The 15,147-nt window shown below is 32.6% G+C and overlaps 1 protein-coding gene across 1 annotated transcript; it reads left to right on the top strand.

The window, feature by feature from the left end:
• The first annotated feature begins 752 nt into the window (after nt 1-752).
• On the top strand, nt 753-10,679 carry LOC145568716 (AMSH-like ubiquitin thioesterase 1). Its single transcript, XM_081628137.1, has 14 exons — nt 753-1,032; nt 2,545-2,609; nt 3,680-3,755; nt 3,906-4,106; nt 4,195-4,286; nt 5,725-5,830; nt 5,903-5,949; nt 6,532-6,865; nt 7,924-8,013; nt 8,134-8,196; nt 8,316-8,390; nt 9,144-9,206; nt 10,077-10,129; nt 10,229-10,679. Exons 1-14 carry the CDS (start codon nt 919-921, stop codon nt 10,401-10,403), a joined length of 1,554 nt encoding a protein of 517 aa, XP_081484263.1. The 5' UTR covers nt 753-918; the 3' UTR covers nt 10,404-10,679.
• Nucleotides 10,680-15,147: the final 4,468 nt, after the last annotated feature.

The raw sequence follows: 15,147 nt of genomic DNA on the forward strand, positions 1-15,147 counted from the left end.
TACCTAAAGTTTGGGTACCCAAACTAATGGTTTGGTTCATGAATAACCTTTTTTATCGGTTACCTAAACAATAGTGATAACGGTTTGGGTATCCGACCAATGTCCATCCCTACTCTTGTCTCTAATTGGTCCAAACCATTGCCCATCCCTATTCATGAACTAAACTGAACCAAACTAATCGGTTTGGTTCATGAATAAACTTTTTTTATCGGTTACCTGAACAATAGTGATAACGATTCGGGTATCCGACCAATGTCCATCCCTACTCTTGTCTCTAATTGGTCCATCAATCATCAATTACATACTACTAAAAGCGAATCTAAGAGAACACTTGTCAATGTGTTATTAAAAAAATTCCCGCCAAAATTACTTTCTAAAAAAAATATTAATATATTAAAAAAAGGATTTCATTTAGATTATGACTTTTATTTTATGTAAAATCTAAAGTAAACTTCCTAAAATATCGACTTGCACATTATAACTATCACATATTTAAGTATTTTATCTCTCATGTTTTTATTGTTTTAATACGAACTGTATTTCATTTTTAATACGAACTGTACTTCATTTTTAATACGAACTGTATTTCATACGATTTAATACTGATCAATTGATTTAGTTTTTTAATATCTAATTATATTTTCATTATAATAAGTCAATATCCGTGCATTGCACGGGGTTTCGAATGGTTGTTACCTAAAAAAAAAAAAAAAAAAATTAAAATAAAATATGCATACTTGTATACCAATTATGCCCTTGGTGGAATTCTGAATGACCTTGTTACTTGTATCATCTTTCTTCTCCTCTCTCTCTTCCTCCGTCTCCCTACTCCGCCGTCCGCCATTGACGTGCATCTCCGGAGCTCCAGCTTCGATCAATCGAAGTTGAGTTTATTCAAATTCTGCAAAATTTGAGAAGATGAGGCCATCTTCTGGACGTATCGACATTGCTGCTAACGCTAAGAAGCTTGATGTCGATAATCGCATTTCACTGCGTATCTACTTCAGGATCGCTGATAATATACTCCGACAGGTTAATCTTCTACTTCAAATCTGAATTTAATTATCTGTATAATTTTATTGATCATAAATTTTCGCTGTTTTCGGGGGTTGGTGGATTGTAGTTGATCAAAATTTCTAAATTTGAGGTTGAACTTTGCGTTGTTTTCAATGTTATAGTAGAATTTTGGGGTAGGTTTAATAATAACTGACTTGTGAAGTAGTGAGTGATTTGTGTAGAAAAAAAATTTGATTGTGGAATGAGTGGAAACAAATTATTTTGTGGAAATTGAACAATTTTCTATTTTCATTAGGGTTTTTTTGTGGGTTTTTTTGTAGGTTTTGATATGAAATTGAGGGAAATTCTCCGAGATTCTATTAATTATCTTTATATTTATTGTAGCATTTGCTTATATAATACGTGTGTATAATGGGCTATGCATTGGCGTAACGGAGCACTGTACTGGAATTGATATATTCTTCATCTGGGGAGTTGATTGTGTTCTTAATTATGATATGACCATTAGATTTGTCTTTTGGAGGTAGTGTATATTGATGCCAGTATTGAGGAGATTAATGTGGCATAAGTCAGTTACATTAATGTAATCAGCTATGTGAGTTGGAGTCTAGGCTCTTATACTTGTTCATTTTGGTTTGGATGATCGAAGAAGGAAATCATACAGAAGAAAAAGTTGTGTTAGAGCTGCATTTTTATATTGCTTCAGCTATTATTATTTCAACTTATTCATTAATTTTTACTTATTCTTGTTAGAATCAAATAACCATTGATCCGACTCTAATGACTTGTTTTATAGCCAGTTGTTAATTGCGGTAATTGGAATGAATTTAAGTGTAATTTGGCGAGCAGTGTGACAAACTTATGTCTATAGTAATGCAATGTCACCCCAAACTTGTTTTCCTTCATAAGTGTCCCCTATATGGCTATATGGTATGAAAGTATTTGAAGACAAAAAAGGTAGTTTGGATTGAACTGGTATTACCTATATACCATAGGAATGGACACTAATATTCTTACAGATTATATACAATTTCATTTCCATTATTTGTTACCACTTATTGATTTAACCATAGCAATACCTCACATGATAATGTTGTTACCTACATATTGTTGTAAAAATATGGTCTTAGTTTAATCAACCTACGAGATCAAGACAAACCATTCTAACTTGAAAGATTCAAACCACTAAGCCAGATGTTAATAAATTTAGACCAAATCTCCATATTTCTGATTAGGAGAACGAAGCCTTGGTAGTGATTTGTAACTTAAAAGTTATTAGGAAGGAAATATATATAAATTAGGTTTGGCTGTTGAAGCCTTCATACTATTGATAATGATCTGTCTATGTAGTTATTGGTTAAGTGGCCATCGAATAATAATATAAAAAACAATAGAATGTGCTAATTCTAGTCTGCTAAGGAGTTAAGTTATCTACAGTTTCAAGTAATTCCAATTGCTTATTTTGTTTTCCTTTCCTGTTTTGAAGCTTTTGTTTGCTGCTTAATATTGCCTCCGTAACTTTTACAGGCTACTATCTTCCGGAATGAGAAGAATATTATAGACCTGTATGTCATGCTTTTACGATTTTCAAGGTAAAATCCATTTTGCGTATCGTTATTATAGGTTAATTTTATGCACTGGCTTTATAATTGACATATTTTTAGTTATGGGAAATATTATATGTGGATCACATTGTGGAAATACTTGTTACATTGTAGCCATGACCAACTTCAGGTTCTTTTTTTTGTTGGATAGAATAATTTATGTAACTTTTATGGGACAAAAGGAATGTAAAAGAACATGAAAGGTTACATTAGGATCTGTTCACCTTATGTTCAATTACTTCAGGAAAGATAAATGCAGATCAATTAAATTTGGGGAAAATAAGTTCAATTGAGATAAAACAAATATGAAAAGTTCTACTCAAGTAAAATGAGGGCTACTCAAGTTCAATTCATAAAAAATAACTTAGTTCCTTTGTTATTTGATTCTTCCACTATTTACATACTATGGTTTGATAAGGTTAATGCCAGCTGGAAAATGAAATCCTCTTAACGAGCTTAACTTTTGCAAAAACCGGTCTTTTAGTAGGAAAGTGCATGAATTCTTGGAAAAATAGGAAGCGAGCCCATGTTTAGTAAGTTCGTTTCAATTCGTATATCGAAGATATCAACTTTTATACTTATTGGCTAGCGTCAAAGTCAAAATGCTGTAAGAAAGTGTTATAAGTTCAATTTAGGAAGAATAATTTCGTATTAGTAAGATTCTATAAAGTCGTGATAAGTGAAAATCAAGTGAAAAAATCATAGTAGCGTAGTGGGATCACATTGAACTTACTAATTAATCTAGGTGATTAACAAATAGTTTCATATCCACCCTCAATATCTCACAAAGCACTCTTAAATGCGTAGTATCACCCCCCCCCCCCCCCCCCCCCCCCACAAAAACCCCACTCCTTCCCTTTTGTCATCCCTTCCCAAAGTCTGAACCTTCTATAAAATTTAGGGTAATGTTTTCTCAAATATCAAGATATGGCACTATTGACAAAAATCTGAGATTTACCTATTGCTCCCCCCAAATCACATCTGCTATACATGTTGATTTGTTCTGACCTATATGATATTTTTATGTATCTAACTATTTACCTTTTGCCTTTTTTCAGTTTGGTATCTGAGACTATTCCTCGCCATAGGGAATATGCAGCATCTCCACAAAGCAAAAAAAGTTTATTGAAAAAGGTGATTAAAGAATAAAATTAAATGTATGTTGTTTGCTTTTCTTATGTTTTATTTTAGTTTCAGCTGTAGAAGATTCAGAAAAAACATATGTATACTACGAGTGTTTAACTTTCTGTGTGGCAATTAATTTCATTTGTTTTATTTGTGCAGCAATTGATAATTGCCTTGAATGAATTGGAGGCTCTGAATCCTGTTGTTAAGCAGAAAATTAAAGAACATGAAAGAAAGCCCATGTACCAAGTTATTGGATGGAATCATAATGATCGTCCCAATGAAAATCATTCTCTTAGTTCTTCTGTGCAATGGCCTCTCATCAGTGCACCCTCTCCAACTAATAGTCAAGTAGTTAAGGTACATTTGTGTCTCTCACTATCTTCTTTCTGGAATCAAAACTGGCTTCTGCAAAAGTTTCTGTACTCACATTTCTTTGTTGTATAAGGCGACACAAAGTATTTCCAGGGTTGCATATGGAGGTTTAAATGCTAAGCAGAATGTTTACACCATCCCGGTGGAAGAGAAATTTCACAAATTGTAAGTCTTAGCATTGTTAGAAAGATAAAAGTTTCATGCAATATTCTCTTTGCTCTATAGTTTGACAAAATCGATATTTTGCATATGCTACATCCGTTTATACTTTATATTGCTGTTCTTAAAGAATCAAGTGATGTTAGTAATTGAGATACAAGTTTTTTCTTGTCTAGAGTTAAAGTTCATTATCTGTTAATTCTTCTTTTCTACAACTTGCCTTGTGAGTTTTAACCCTTGCATCACCAGTATTCTAACTTTCTGAGCAATTTGTTCTTTTTGATGAGGTTTTATATATGCAGCTTGTTAATTTTTTAGATACAAAAGCCTTTTTCTCTTTTAAAAAGTATAATTACCCTGGGACAGATGTCAGAACTCTGTTGGTGTCTAGAATTTAACATAATAGTTCCAATATGGTTTTTTTGTTCTGTATCTGACGTAAGTAATGTGACAGTCTGATGTACTATGTTGGTTCTGGATCTTGACTGTTATAGTTTGGTGTGCTGCTGCTGAAATTTACTTTGTTTATATATATATATATATGTATTAGAATTTTACCACATCTGTTCATCTGTTTGGGATTGTTTGGTCAGGCAATGAACATCTTTACTTGATTTATGGTCTCATAAACTTCTTGCCAACACATAGGTTTTTCTTCATTGTAATGCATATCACATCTTTCTATATTCAAATCCTCATGAACCTTAGTCTATCTGGAAACACAGGTTTTACTTAGTATATTAACACTGAAATAACCACTTTTCATATAACTAGTCATCTCTACCCTGGCATTGACTTTTCTCAAAAATTCTATTGAGGAATATAGTATCATGCATTAAAGTAGCACTAAGGGAGTCTGGGAGTGTTTTTGTGTACAGTTGGAGGGCCATGAACCCCAAGTACGGCAAAATTATGGTTTGAAATTCCAAATATACATCAATCTTGTCTTAATTTTTGTGCTAGACAAGTTTTTCCCTCGAAAGTTTGCTAACTTTTGTTCCAATTCCAAACTTGCGGCACCATACTGCCTTCACCTTTGTTCACCTTTCTTTTCCGATCCTTAAGCACATCTTTGTGCTTTCCAGGTCGCTACCAGCTCATCCTAAACTAGGCTAATTGTTGGTGAGGATGATAACTGTTTATTTTGACCACAATCCTTTTGCTTGTTAGTTTTTGTTCCTTATATTGACTATAGTATTCAATAGTAATTTCATGCAGTTGTTGGTTAGTTTTTGCATCAGATTCATCTTATTGAGCTGAATGATAAACAACTAAGATTTTGATGTTGTTATAAAACTGCAGTTACAAATTGATGTTAGGAAAGGTTGTATCAAGTGAAACTTAGAAAGACCTTTACCTGCCAATTATCTTTTTCTTGCTTTCTTTAGCCATATATCTTCCCTAAATTTTACTGTTGGGTTGTATTGTGTTGATGCTTATACAGAGCTGTTTCCTTTCCCCGTCCAAAGGAGGAGACACTTTTGAGGCATTCAATTTTGGGACCAAATGGGCTCTGCAGGCAGTGGCAACCACCCGTTTCTGATAAATGGGTACATGGCCATAGCATCTGATTTATTTTCTAATTACCAAAATGTGTGCTGATTTTTCTCTGATGGATGCAGGTTAGATATCCCAGTAATATTGATACGACTCCTGTTGAGATTCCAAGGTAGGTCTGATGGTTATGCTCTGTCCATGTCATCTATTTTAACTACTATGAGATGATATATGCTATACCAATTGTTTCTGTCAGAAGAAAAAAATATCAGTTTATATATGTATCCCTGGATGTAGAGACTGCTATGAATGTTTTACTGCAGTAATCTAGTTGATACCTTTGGTAGTGGGTGTGGGTGAAGGAATTCTCATGTTTAAATGTTTAATTTTATTATGCGTTGTGCAGTATCAAGATGCATCTTAGTATTCTTTCATTTCTGTGCATCATAGAGATACATTAAATGACAATCGTTTTGTAGATGCGTGGAACCAAACCTATCAGTATCGTTTTCTAAACAACAATGATAATCTAACTCCCTAGAGATGGTGTCATGCATTATATGTTGGACATGTCATCGTACCCAGTTTTTTTAATTGCTTTATGGGGTTGGTAGTTAATTCTGAAATATCCTATTTAAATGGTACTTGTATTGCATAAAAGAAACTGCAGTGATTTTTTACTGTTCCTGTCCTTTCAGCTTGGGGTTTATTTGTTTGTTATTTCTCTTGTTCTGTGGTTTGTGTTGACAAGCAGGCTCCAACAGGTCATGGCTATTGAAGATGGAGTTGCAGCTAATAAAGATGATAGCACCGTGGATTGTGAAAAACCAATTTTGCAACCTACAGTTGAACCTAGTAGTGAAAGTAGTCAGCAGCCACAAGATGATGAAAAGCCAATGATTTCGTTTGAAGAACCCGATGTTCCTGAGACTGTTATTGTGAAGCAACCTAGCCCTCCGCCTGTGCTTGCAGAGGTGCAAGACTTAATCCCTTCCGAGCCACCTCTAAAGACTGAAAAGCTTGACACAGTGGACAGTTCTTTGCAAGATAGTTTGCTTCAGTCAGAATCTCCAATGGAGTTGCACATAGTAAGAATTTTAGCTGCCTCTATGTTAATTTGACATGTTGGTTTAGTTTTAATTATTTTTCATCCAGTGGTTTATTTGAATTGTTTCTGCCTTGTGCCATCTTATAGTAAATATCTGTCTGTTGCTTTTTCTTAGTGTTTGTTGGGGTTGGGGTTAGGTTGAGAGATGAGAAGCAAAACTAGAGCTATTAGATTAGATCTTAGCCACCAACTGATATTCCTTTTTAAGAGTATAAATTACAATTGGCTAAGATGGTAAGAAGTGTGATTTATATCCATGAGGTTTAGTGTTTGAAACTTGTCCGATGCCATTTTTTTTTTTTTTTTTTCTTATTAATAAAATGCTAGATTATGGTGATGTGGTGCAATGCTAGTCAAATGATGATGTGGCACAATGATAGTATAGATTTACGTGGCACATAACGTTTCAAGGAACATTTTTAATTTTGTAAAGTATAGATTCGTATGAAGGATGTATGAGGTGTGGTATTGTGAGCAAGAGGGTATTTTCGTAATTTGCATCTCTCATTCTTCATTCCTTAACCTGCACGCCAAAATGAAGCATGTTAACTAAAAACGAACAGAGGAAGTATTGATTTTGACCAATTTTTTTTCTCTAATTTAACCCTCATATCTCACACTATTAACACGTCCCACTCACTCTTCTTTAACTTTATCCACCCTTAATTACACCCACTCACTTTTTCCAAGTTTTCATAGAAACAAGAGTCCATTAGTTAGCTGAACTTTTGGGAACAAAGGTAGTATATAGATATAATCTTTATTTTTGCCATCAAAACTTTGCATCAAGTACCATTTTATCCTTCTCAAATAGTGGTAGTATAAATAGAAATCTTATACCAAGGTTGAAATTGTTTAGAATATGAAGATGACTCTCCATAGTACTAAAAAATAATTTTAAAAAAATATAATTACTCGTTAAATTTTATCAAATTAACATTAATTTCTCCCCGATTTTAACTAAAAATCAGTAGTGTATATATTTATTTATTTATTCATTTATTTATTTATGTATATGATCTATTGTGCTGCTGACAGTCGACAAGTATGATGGATACTTTCTTGAGATTAGCTAAATCAAACACCTCAAAAAATCTGGAGACATGTGGTATTCTTGCCGGTTCACTTGTAAGCTCTTTCAACTATTTTTTTCTTCTTTTTTAAAATTCTACAATATGATGGTTGGTGGAATTTTAACAATATGGTGGTGTTTTTTTTTTTTTTTTTTTTTTTTTTGTCCCTCTGTAGAAGAACAGAAAGTTCTATATTACAGCTTTGATTATTCCGAAGCAGGAATCAACATCCGATACTGTAAGTTGATTTTAATTATACTCTTTGTATATATGTACATCTGCATCCCTATTTCTTATGAAATATAATGTTTTGACCTTTCTTTATTTTAATGAAGCCTTTTTTGAACATATGACTAGTGTCAGGCAACAAATGAGGAGGAGATATTTGAAGTGCAAGATAAACAATCGCTTTTCCCACTGGGATGGATTCATGTACAATGATCTTATTATTATTCTTAAATTTGCTATTATTTTTAATTCATAAAATCTGTTGAATAATTGGTTGTTTTTTGCTACTATGGGTGTTCCTCAATTCTGCTCCATTTTCCTCTCTGTTTTCCCCTTTAAAGTAAATCTACAATTCATTTTTTGTGCTTGATTCATAGAATTTTTCTATGAAAATTCTTTGCTGACGTTTTTCCTAATCCTCTACGAGAATTCTCAGAAATGGTTAGTCCGTACACATGATATGGCACTGTAATTCTGGAAATATAAATGATGACTAAATCATATTCCTTCTATTGATCATCTGTTAAAAGTTTTGCATGCAAGTATGGCAGGACCTCTTTCCATTTCTTCACTTTCTTCATTTTACAGTGGTATATACATTTTATCATTAGTTGTATTGGATTTTTATATTAGCCGTCATCCAGTGCTGCATATATATCTAAATTTTTTAATCATTATTGTTGTCATCACAAATGTAATCAATTATTTAGCAATCAGCATCACCTTTTTCTAGATAATGGGGTTCATTTTGTAATCCTATGCTCTAGCTGTATAATTGTGTCATGGCAACTAAAAAAGGCAAATTTCTCTTAAATGGCTAATACTAGACTATGAGAATAGCTGCCTTTGATCTAGAGACTGTTGAAGTTTCATCTAAAATATATTTTATGCAATATTTTCCAAGTAATAGAGTTCTTTCATGAGTAACTAATGTCCATTGCATGTTGCTATTGCCAGACTCATCCCACACAATCATGTTTCATGTCATCAGTTGATGTTCATACCCATTACTCATATCAAGTAAGTGATTTCTAAACCTTTTTACTACGTATATTTCTCTCTATTTTTTTTTCTTGGGGGCAGTGTCTACTGGTGTTATAATTCTTGAATGAGCCTGTATTGTCAAAGATGTTTTAAAGATCTTATCATGTTGGCTGTATCCTAGATTGAGTTCTGTTTTCTTGTGTCTCTGAATCATCTATATTCTTACATATTGCAGTTGAAATAGTTATGCTTTATCAGCTTTTAATGACAACAGAAACATATCTGAATATGTAATTAATATTTTATGTTGCCTGAATAGTCAAGTCCACTCTCAGGGAATCTTTAATTGTACTGTGTTACAGTATCTGCTCTTCTGACTGACAATAGTTTAGTTCAATTCCATTGTGGTACAGGATCTTCCCTCTAGGGCATGTACATATAACTTTAGCTATTAAAAATTCATAAGAAATTTATAAAAAAAAAAAAGGAGGTGAAGAAAACAAAACAGATTTATTGTTGGAAAAGTTATTCATTTACTAAGCATTAATGATAGAGATTGGTGTCCTTGGCTTTATAGTTCATTGTGAAGCCAAACTAGTTTTCTCTTTTTGGAAAAAGAGGGGTTGGGGGGGGGGGTGGGGGGATCAGGCACTCAGGCTACCTGCGTGAGTAAAACAAAGAATAACATAGAGGTGTTGACATTTATGTATAGGAGCAGGCGGGGTTGAAGATTTAGTGGTAGCACTTAAACCATGCCTGTTTTTTGAAGTTCTCTATTTTACATGTTCAAATATGCTATGCTGGCAGTAAATTGACAATGAGAAAATGTGACAAATTATGTTTGGATATGATTTATTATCTGGCAAATATATTGTAGAGATGACAGAAATGTAATTGTCTTCTCAGGTCATGTTGCCTGAAGCTGTTGCGATTGTTATGGCACCAAGAGATAGAACCAAGTACGTTACTTGTTACTGAACCACTTTCTATCAGGTTTATTGCTGTGGTTTTGTGTTTGTAGCTATCTTTGAACGTTTGTTTTTTTTTTTCACAAGCAGAACTCATGGCATTTTCCGATTGACAACCCCTGGCGGCATGTCGGTTATTAGACATTGTGATCGGCGTGGATTTCATTCACATGAGCAGCCTGCTGATGGTGGGCCCTTATACAAACAATGTACAGATGTATATATGAATCCCAAGTTGAAGTTTGATGTTATTGATCTTAGATGATTATTGATCAACTCCATGAATTTTCTCCCTCCCCCATTTCTTGTTTTCCCGAAGGCATTGCGTTTTTCTTTGGCTGTGTAATTGTCAGATATAACAAATTAACAGTACATATTGTAAATTGAGAAAGTAATAGATTCATTTCGATTTTCTTGTCTACTGGCTATAGCCTATAGCATTTTGAAAGATTTGATCATGCTAAGCATAAATCATTGTATAAATACTGAATATCATTAAGTTGTCCAAATTAATACAATATATGAACTAGAAGTTAAACAATCCCTCTGTTACATTTTGATATTCTTGAAATGATTGTGCATAGTTGTAAACGCGTTTTTAAATTTATTAGGGTAGTGTTGCACGCGGAAAGGCTAGCTCTTGCGGAGAAGTTATATTGGCTTGTATTTACACCTTTGGTTTGGGTGGTAGTTTTAATACGTACTATTTGGTTTATGTATCTATGTGGTGGTTTTGTAGTGAAATTTTTATCATGGAGGCGGATGCACCATGCTCCGTGCATTCGGATTTCTTTAAAAAAGGCGAAATGAACATATAGTTGTTCAGTAAAGAACATATAGCTGTTTTGTAAAGAACATATCATTATTTAATAAAGAACATCACATATGGTTGTTTTGAACATATATTTGTTTTGTAAAGAACATATAACTATTTTGTAAAAAAAAAAACATCCACTTTTATGTTCTTTGTATATATTTAAAGAACATCTGTAATATTAATAAAGAACATGATAATATAATATAATGAATATTATTTGTATTCAAAAAAAAAAAGAAAAAAAAACAGAAAGAACATAATACAGAGTAGTATTTTTTAAAGAACATCTAGCTTTTCAATCTTGAAATGAATTATTTGTTCCATAATTGAAGACTTTTAGTAATTATTTCCCACTCTCAATAGAAATTTATATATTTCTTCATGTTTAATTTCACTTGTTTGAATTTTTTAGAGAGAGGAATAAAAATCTTAGAGAGAGAATTAGAAAATTTTTAGAGAAAAAGAAATTCTTCTGATAGAAGACAATGGTTGTGCATTTAGATCGAGTTTTGTGGTGCTTTTGATCATTGTTTGTTAATGGAGTGATTTTTAATGAAGGTGAATATGTGGATTTGTTAATCAAAGATTGAAGGTAATTTTGAATGAAGTCTTGTATTTATTTTTCTTTAATTGTGTTACTTTAGATTTGTATTAGAATATTTTGTAATCATAAAATTCATTGTTTATTTTCCTTTTTTAAATTTGATGAATTTGGATAAATGTTAAATTTGAGAATAATGTGACAAAGGTTGAAGATGATCTGATGTTCTTTATAAGATAGTGTTATGTTCATTTCTTTAATCTTTACAATTCTATAACATGTTCTTTTCACTTTAACTAAATGTTCTTTTCATTTTAGCTAAATGTTCTTCACATCTCTATACAATGTTCTTTCCGCTTTTTTTTGGGAACGGATGTACCATGCGCATGGTACATCCGCCTCCATGAACCACTAATTAGTTTTGTAGAAGGGATTGAAAGCAACCAAAATCTTTTACGATCATTACTTTTTAAAAACCCCTAAAGTTTGATAATATTATTCCAAAATTATTATCAAACAATATTTAATTGATTTGTGTCTCTTCATATTTTAAGAGGCAATTGTTAGTATAATATTTCTAGCATGGTGTTTTTCATATTTTTTGTGAGCTTAGGTCACACGGAGTAATAATATGTGAAAAGTTGCAGCTACAAACTTAACACTTAATGATGTAAGTTCCTTAATGTGCTGCTATCGAAACCGATCCGGAAAATATCCGATTTAGATTTGGACTCGCTTGGACATAACAATTTAGTATGATTTAATTTTAAAAATTTACCTGACCCGACTCGACCACATCAAACCCGATTCGATCATCCGAATTTACACCCCTAATCTACTCCTCCGTTTTTAAATACTTGCTCCACTTTCCTTTTTCGGCCGTTTTAAAATACTTGCTCCATTTTTTTATTTGGAAATCTTTTACAATTTTTTAATTCATTTTTCTCACCAAGTGGACCCTATATAAATTATATTTTATTAATTTCATATTCTCTCCCCTCCAATTCTCTCAACTACTTTAACTTTTTACAATTTTTTATTCTTCCTCCTACCCCACTACCTTCATATTTAATTACTTTATTTAATTTCTCCTAAAAGTCCGCGCATGAAAAAATAGAGCAAGTATTTAAAAATAAAGGGAGTAAATCTAATACTAAAACAATAACCACTTAGTTATAATTTTCCACTTAAATTCCTTCACTTTCCCTCCCTTAATTAATATCACTTTTTCTTTTTTCCTTGTCATAGATTTCCGTTGATTTTAGGATTTTTAAGTTATGTATACCTCTTGATTACATTTGCTCAAATATCACGTACTACTCCGCATATGAAGCTCATTCATAGTTCAATAATGTTGTTTATGTGCCATCAAACAAGTGTACATTTCAAAAGCTAATAAACCTTAATAATAGTTGCAGTTAATAGATGATAAGATTGTAAATAAGAAGAGGAACCATGAAGGATTTAAATAAACTCTCTCTTGATAATAAACAATCTCTTCGTACATACAATTTTATTTAAAATAATAATAATAATAATAATAATAATAATAATAATAATAATAATAATAATAATAATAATATACAAAGTAAAAAAGCCTTACAAGTTTTTTTTATTAAAAAAAGTCTTTTTTTTTTTTTTTTAATCATTTACCAATGTTGTTTCACAATGTCTGTTAGGTCACGTTTGGTTGAAATAATATATTTTCATATAAACTAATTTTTGCATATTTTTTTCCATTTCCCTACATTTGGTCTACTAATGGTAAAAAACAATTTGCTAATAGATAAAATTGCATCATGGTGGAAAATTTTCCTTTATATAATAAGGAAGCCACACTTTTCTCTATCATACATACCCTTTTTTTACTTTCCTCTGACGTGAGGTGGATTAGGTCGTTGTTGGGCTAATCCTCTTAGGTTAAACAAAATTTATAACCAAACCTACTCCTAGTACAGGGGCAAGTCTGAGTAGAACTACGAGGAATGAGGGGAAGATTGCTATAGCCTAAGGTCAAGCTATTTTGAAGAATAAGAATGAGTTGGAAGTATAACTAGGGTCTCAAACAACTAAACAATATAGAAATTCAATATCACAAGCACTAGGGATTTAGGATCCACACACACTCATGATAGAAATGCTAATTGAGGGGGAAATTGATCAACCAAACGTTGCAAGGGAAAATAGTCAATGCAATCAAGAGAATTCAAAAAGTTATCTCCTAGAAGTCAAACTAGGTTTCCTCTATGAATGACTAGCAAGAAGAATCACAAATTAAATTCAATCAATAAATGCAATCCCTAAATCAAGGGTTCATATCACTAGAGATCACAATGCAATCTAGCTTGAAAATGCAGGTTAGCTAATCCTTATCAATTCAATCACATGCACAATCCTATCAACTAATTTAATCAGAACAATCAATCAATCAAAATCAATCAATTAGCAATGATCCATCATTCATACAGGCTTCGCCATCTCCCTAGCACGGAATCTACTCACTAGGCATATTGAGATTGAAAAACAAAACAAAACTAATCATCAAAATCATCATCATCTTTGCAAACAAACTATTGAGAATTAAACCAATCAACAAACTTGAAATTGCTGCAATTAAACAAAATCAAATGCAAAATATTGAATTAAGAAGAAGAGTCTTACAAACTTTGATCAAATAAAAGGAATTGTGCTTGTATTCAAAGTAGAAGGAAATCAAATGTAAAAATAATCCAAATTCTCTCAAGTTTCTCTATCTAGAATCTAAGAATTAAATATTAACTCTAAAACTTCTCTCTCTAACTTCTAAAAACTCCCCTTCTAAAAATAGAAGGAAAACCTATTTATAGTATAACTAACTAAGGAGAAATAAAGTGGACGTCCAAAAGAAACCCGTACAAGTGCATTCTCTCTCTGGAATGCGCGACCGTGAAAATTGGGGTATGGAACAGGGGGCTCAGGTGGCGCGCCCGCGCAACTAGAGCAAAAGGGATCTCCTCTGTGCGTTCTTCAATGCAAGTGGTGCACTCCTCTTGATCAACATTGGGTATGGCAGTCCCGAAATGAGTTAACGGTGGTATGGTATCACGAGGGCGCAAGCATCAAGTCTTGGAGTAAGCCATTCCTTGCTTTGTGAGCTATATGAGAGCTTCCACCTTGCACTTTGAGCATCTTCCAAACTGAGGAATCACCATGAAGGGCCTTGGACTTCACCTTAGTCCTGAAAATAAAGAAAAGAAAACAAATAAAAGGGAAAAAACGATATAATACACGAAAATACAAGAAAAAGGTAGAAAAGACTAGAATGAGACCAACTAGAGGAAAAAATTCTAAAACTAAGGGAAAAAGCATAAAGAAAACTATTAAAGCAACTAAAATAATCCCAAATTAATGCCATTATAGTGCCATCATCAAACTCTCCCAAGCTAAATTTTCTCTCGTCCTCGATCGAGCAAAAACAAAAGCAAGTAGGAGAAAGATTTATTCAAATAAGAAAATGGAGAGAAAGGGGACACCAGAATATACACTAAGACTCACTAATGTAGGAATCACAGTTGTTTTTAGCCACAACAAGCCCTTAAAACCCCAAAGTCGCCAATGAGAACGAGCGAGGTCTCGTAAGGGTTTCCAAATAGATTAACCCATAACTCTTAA

Source organism: Chenopodium album, chromosome 11 (genome assembly GCF_948465745.1).
Source record: "Chenopodium album chromosome 11, dcCheAlbu1.1, whole genome shotgun sequence".
In the NCBI taxonomy this organism is placed as follows: domain Eukaryota; kingdom Viridiplantae; phylum Streptophyta; class Magnoliopsida; order Caryophyllales; family Amaranthaceae; genus Chenopodium; species Chenopodium album.

Coding starts and splice junctions, on each gene's coding strand:
- LOC145568716 (XM_081628137.1), top strand. CDS start 919: ATGAGGCCATCTTCTGGACGTATCGACATTGCTGCTAACGCTAAGAAG. Junction 4,107..4,194: donor CTAATAGTCAAGTAGTTAAG/GTACATTTGTGT, acceptor TTGTTGTATAAG/GCGACACAAAGTATTTCCAG. Junction 9,207..10,076: donor ATACCCATTACTCATATCAA/GTAAGTGATTTC, acceptor TTGTCTTCTCAG/GTCATGTTGCCTGAAGCTGT.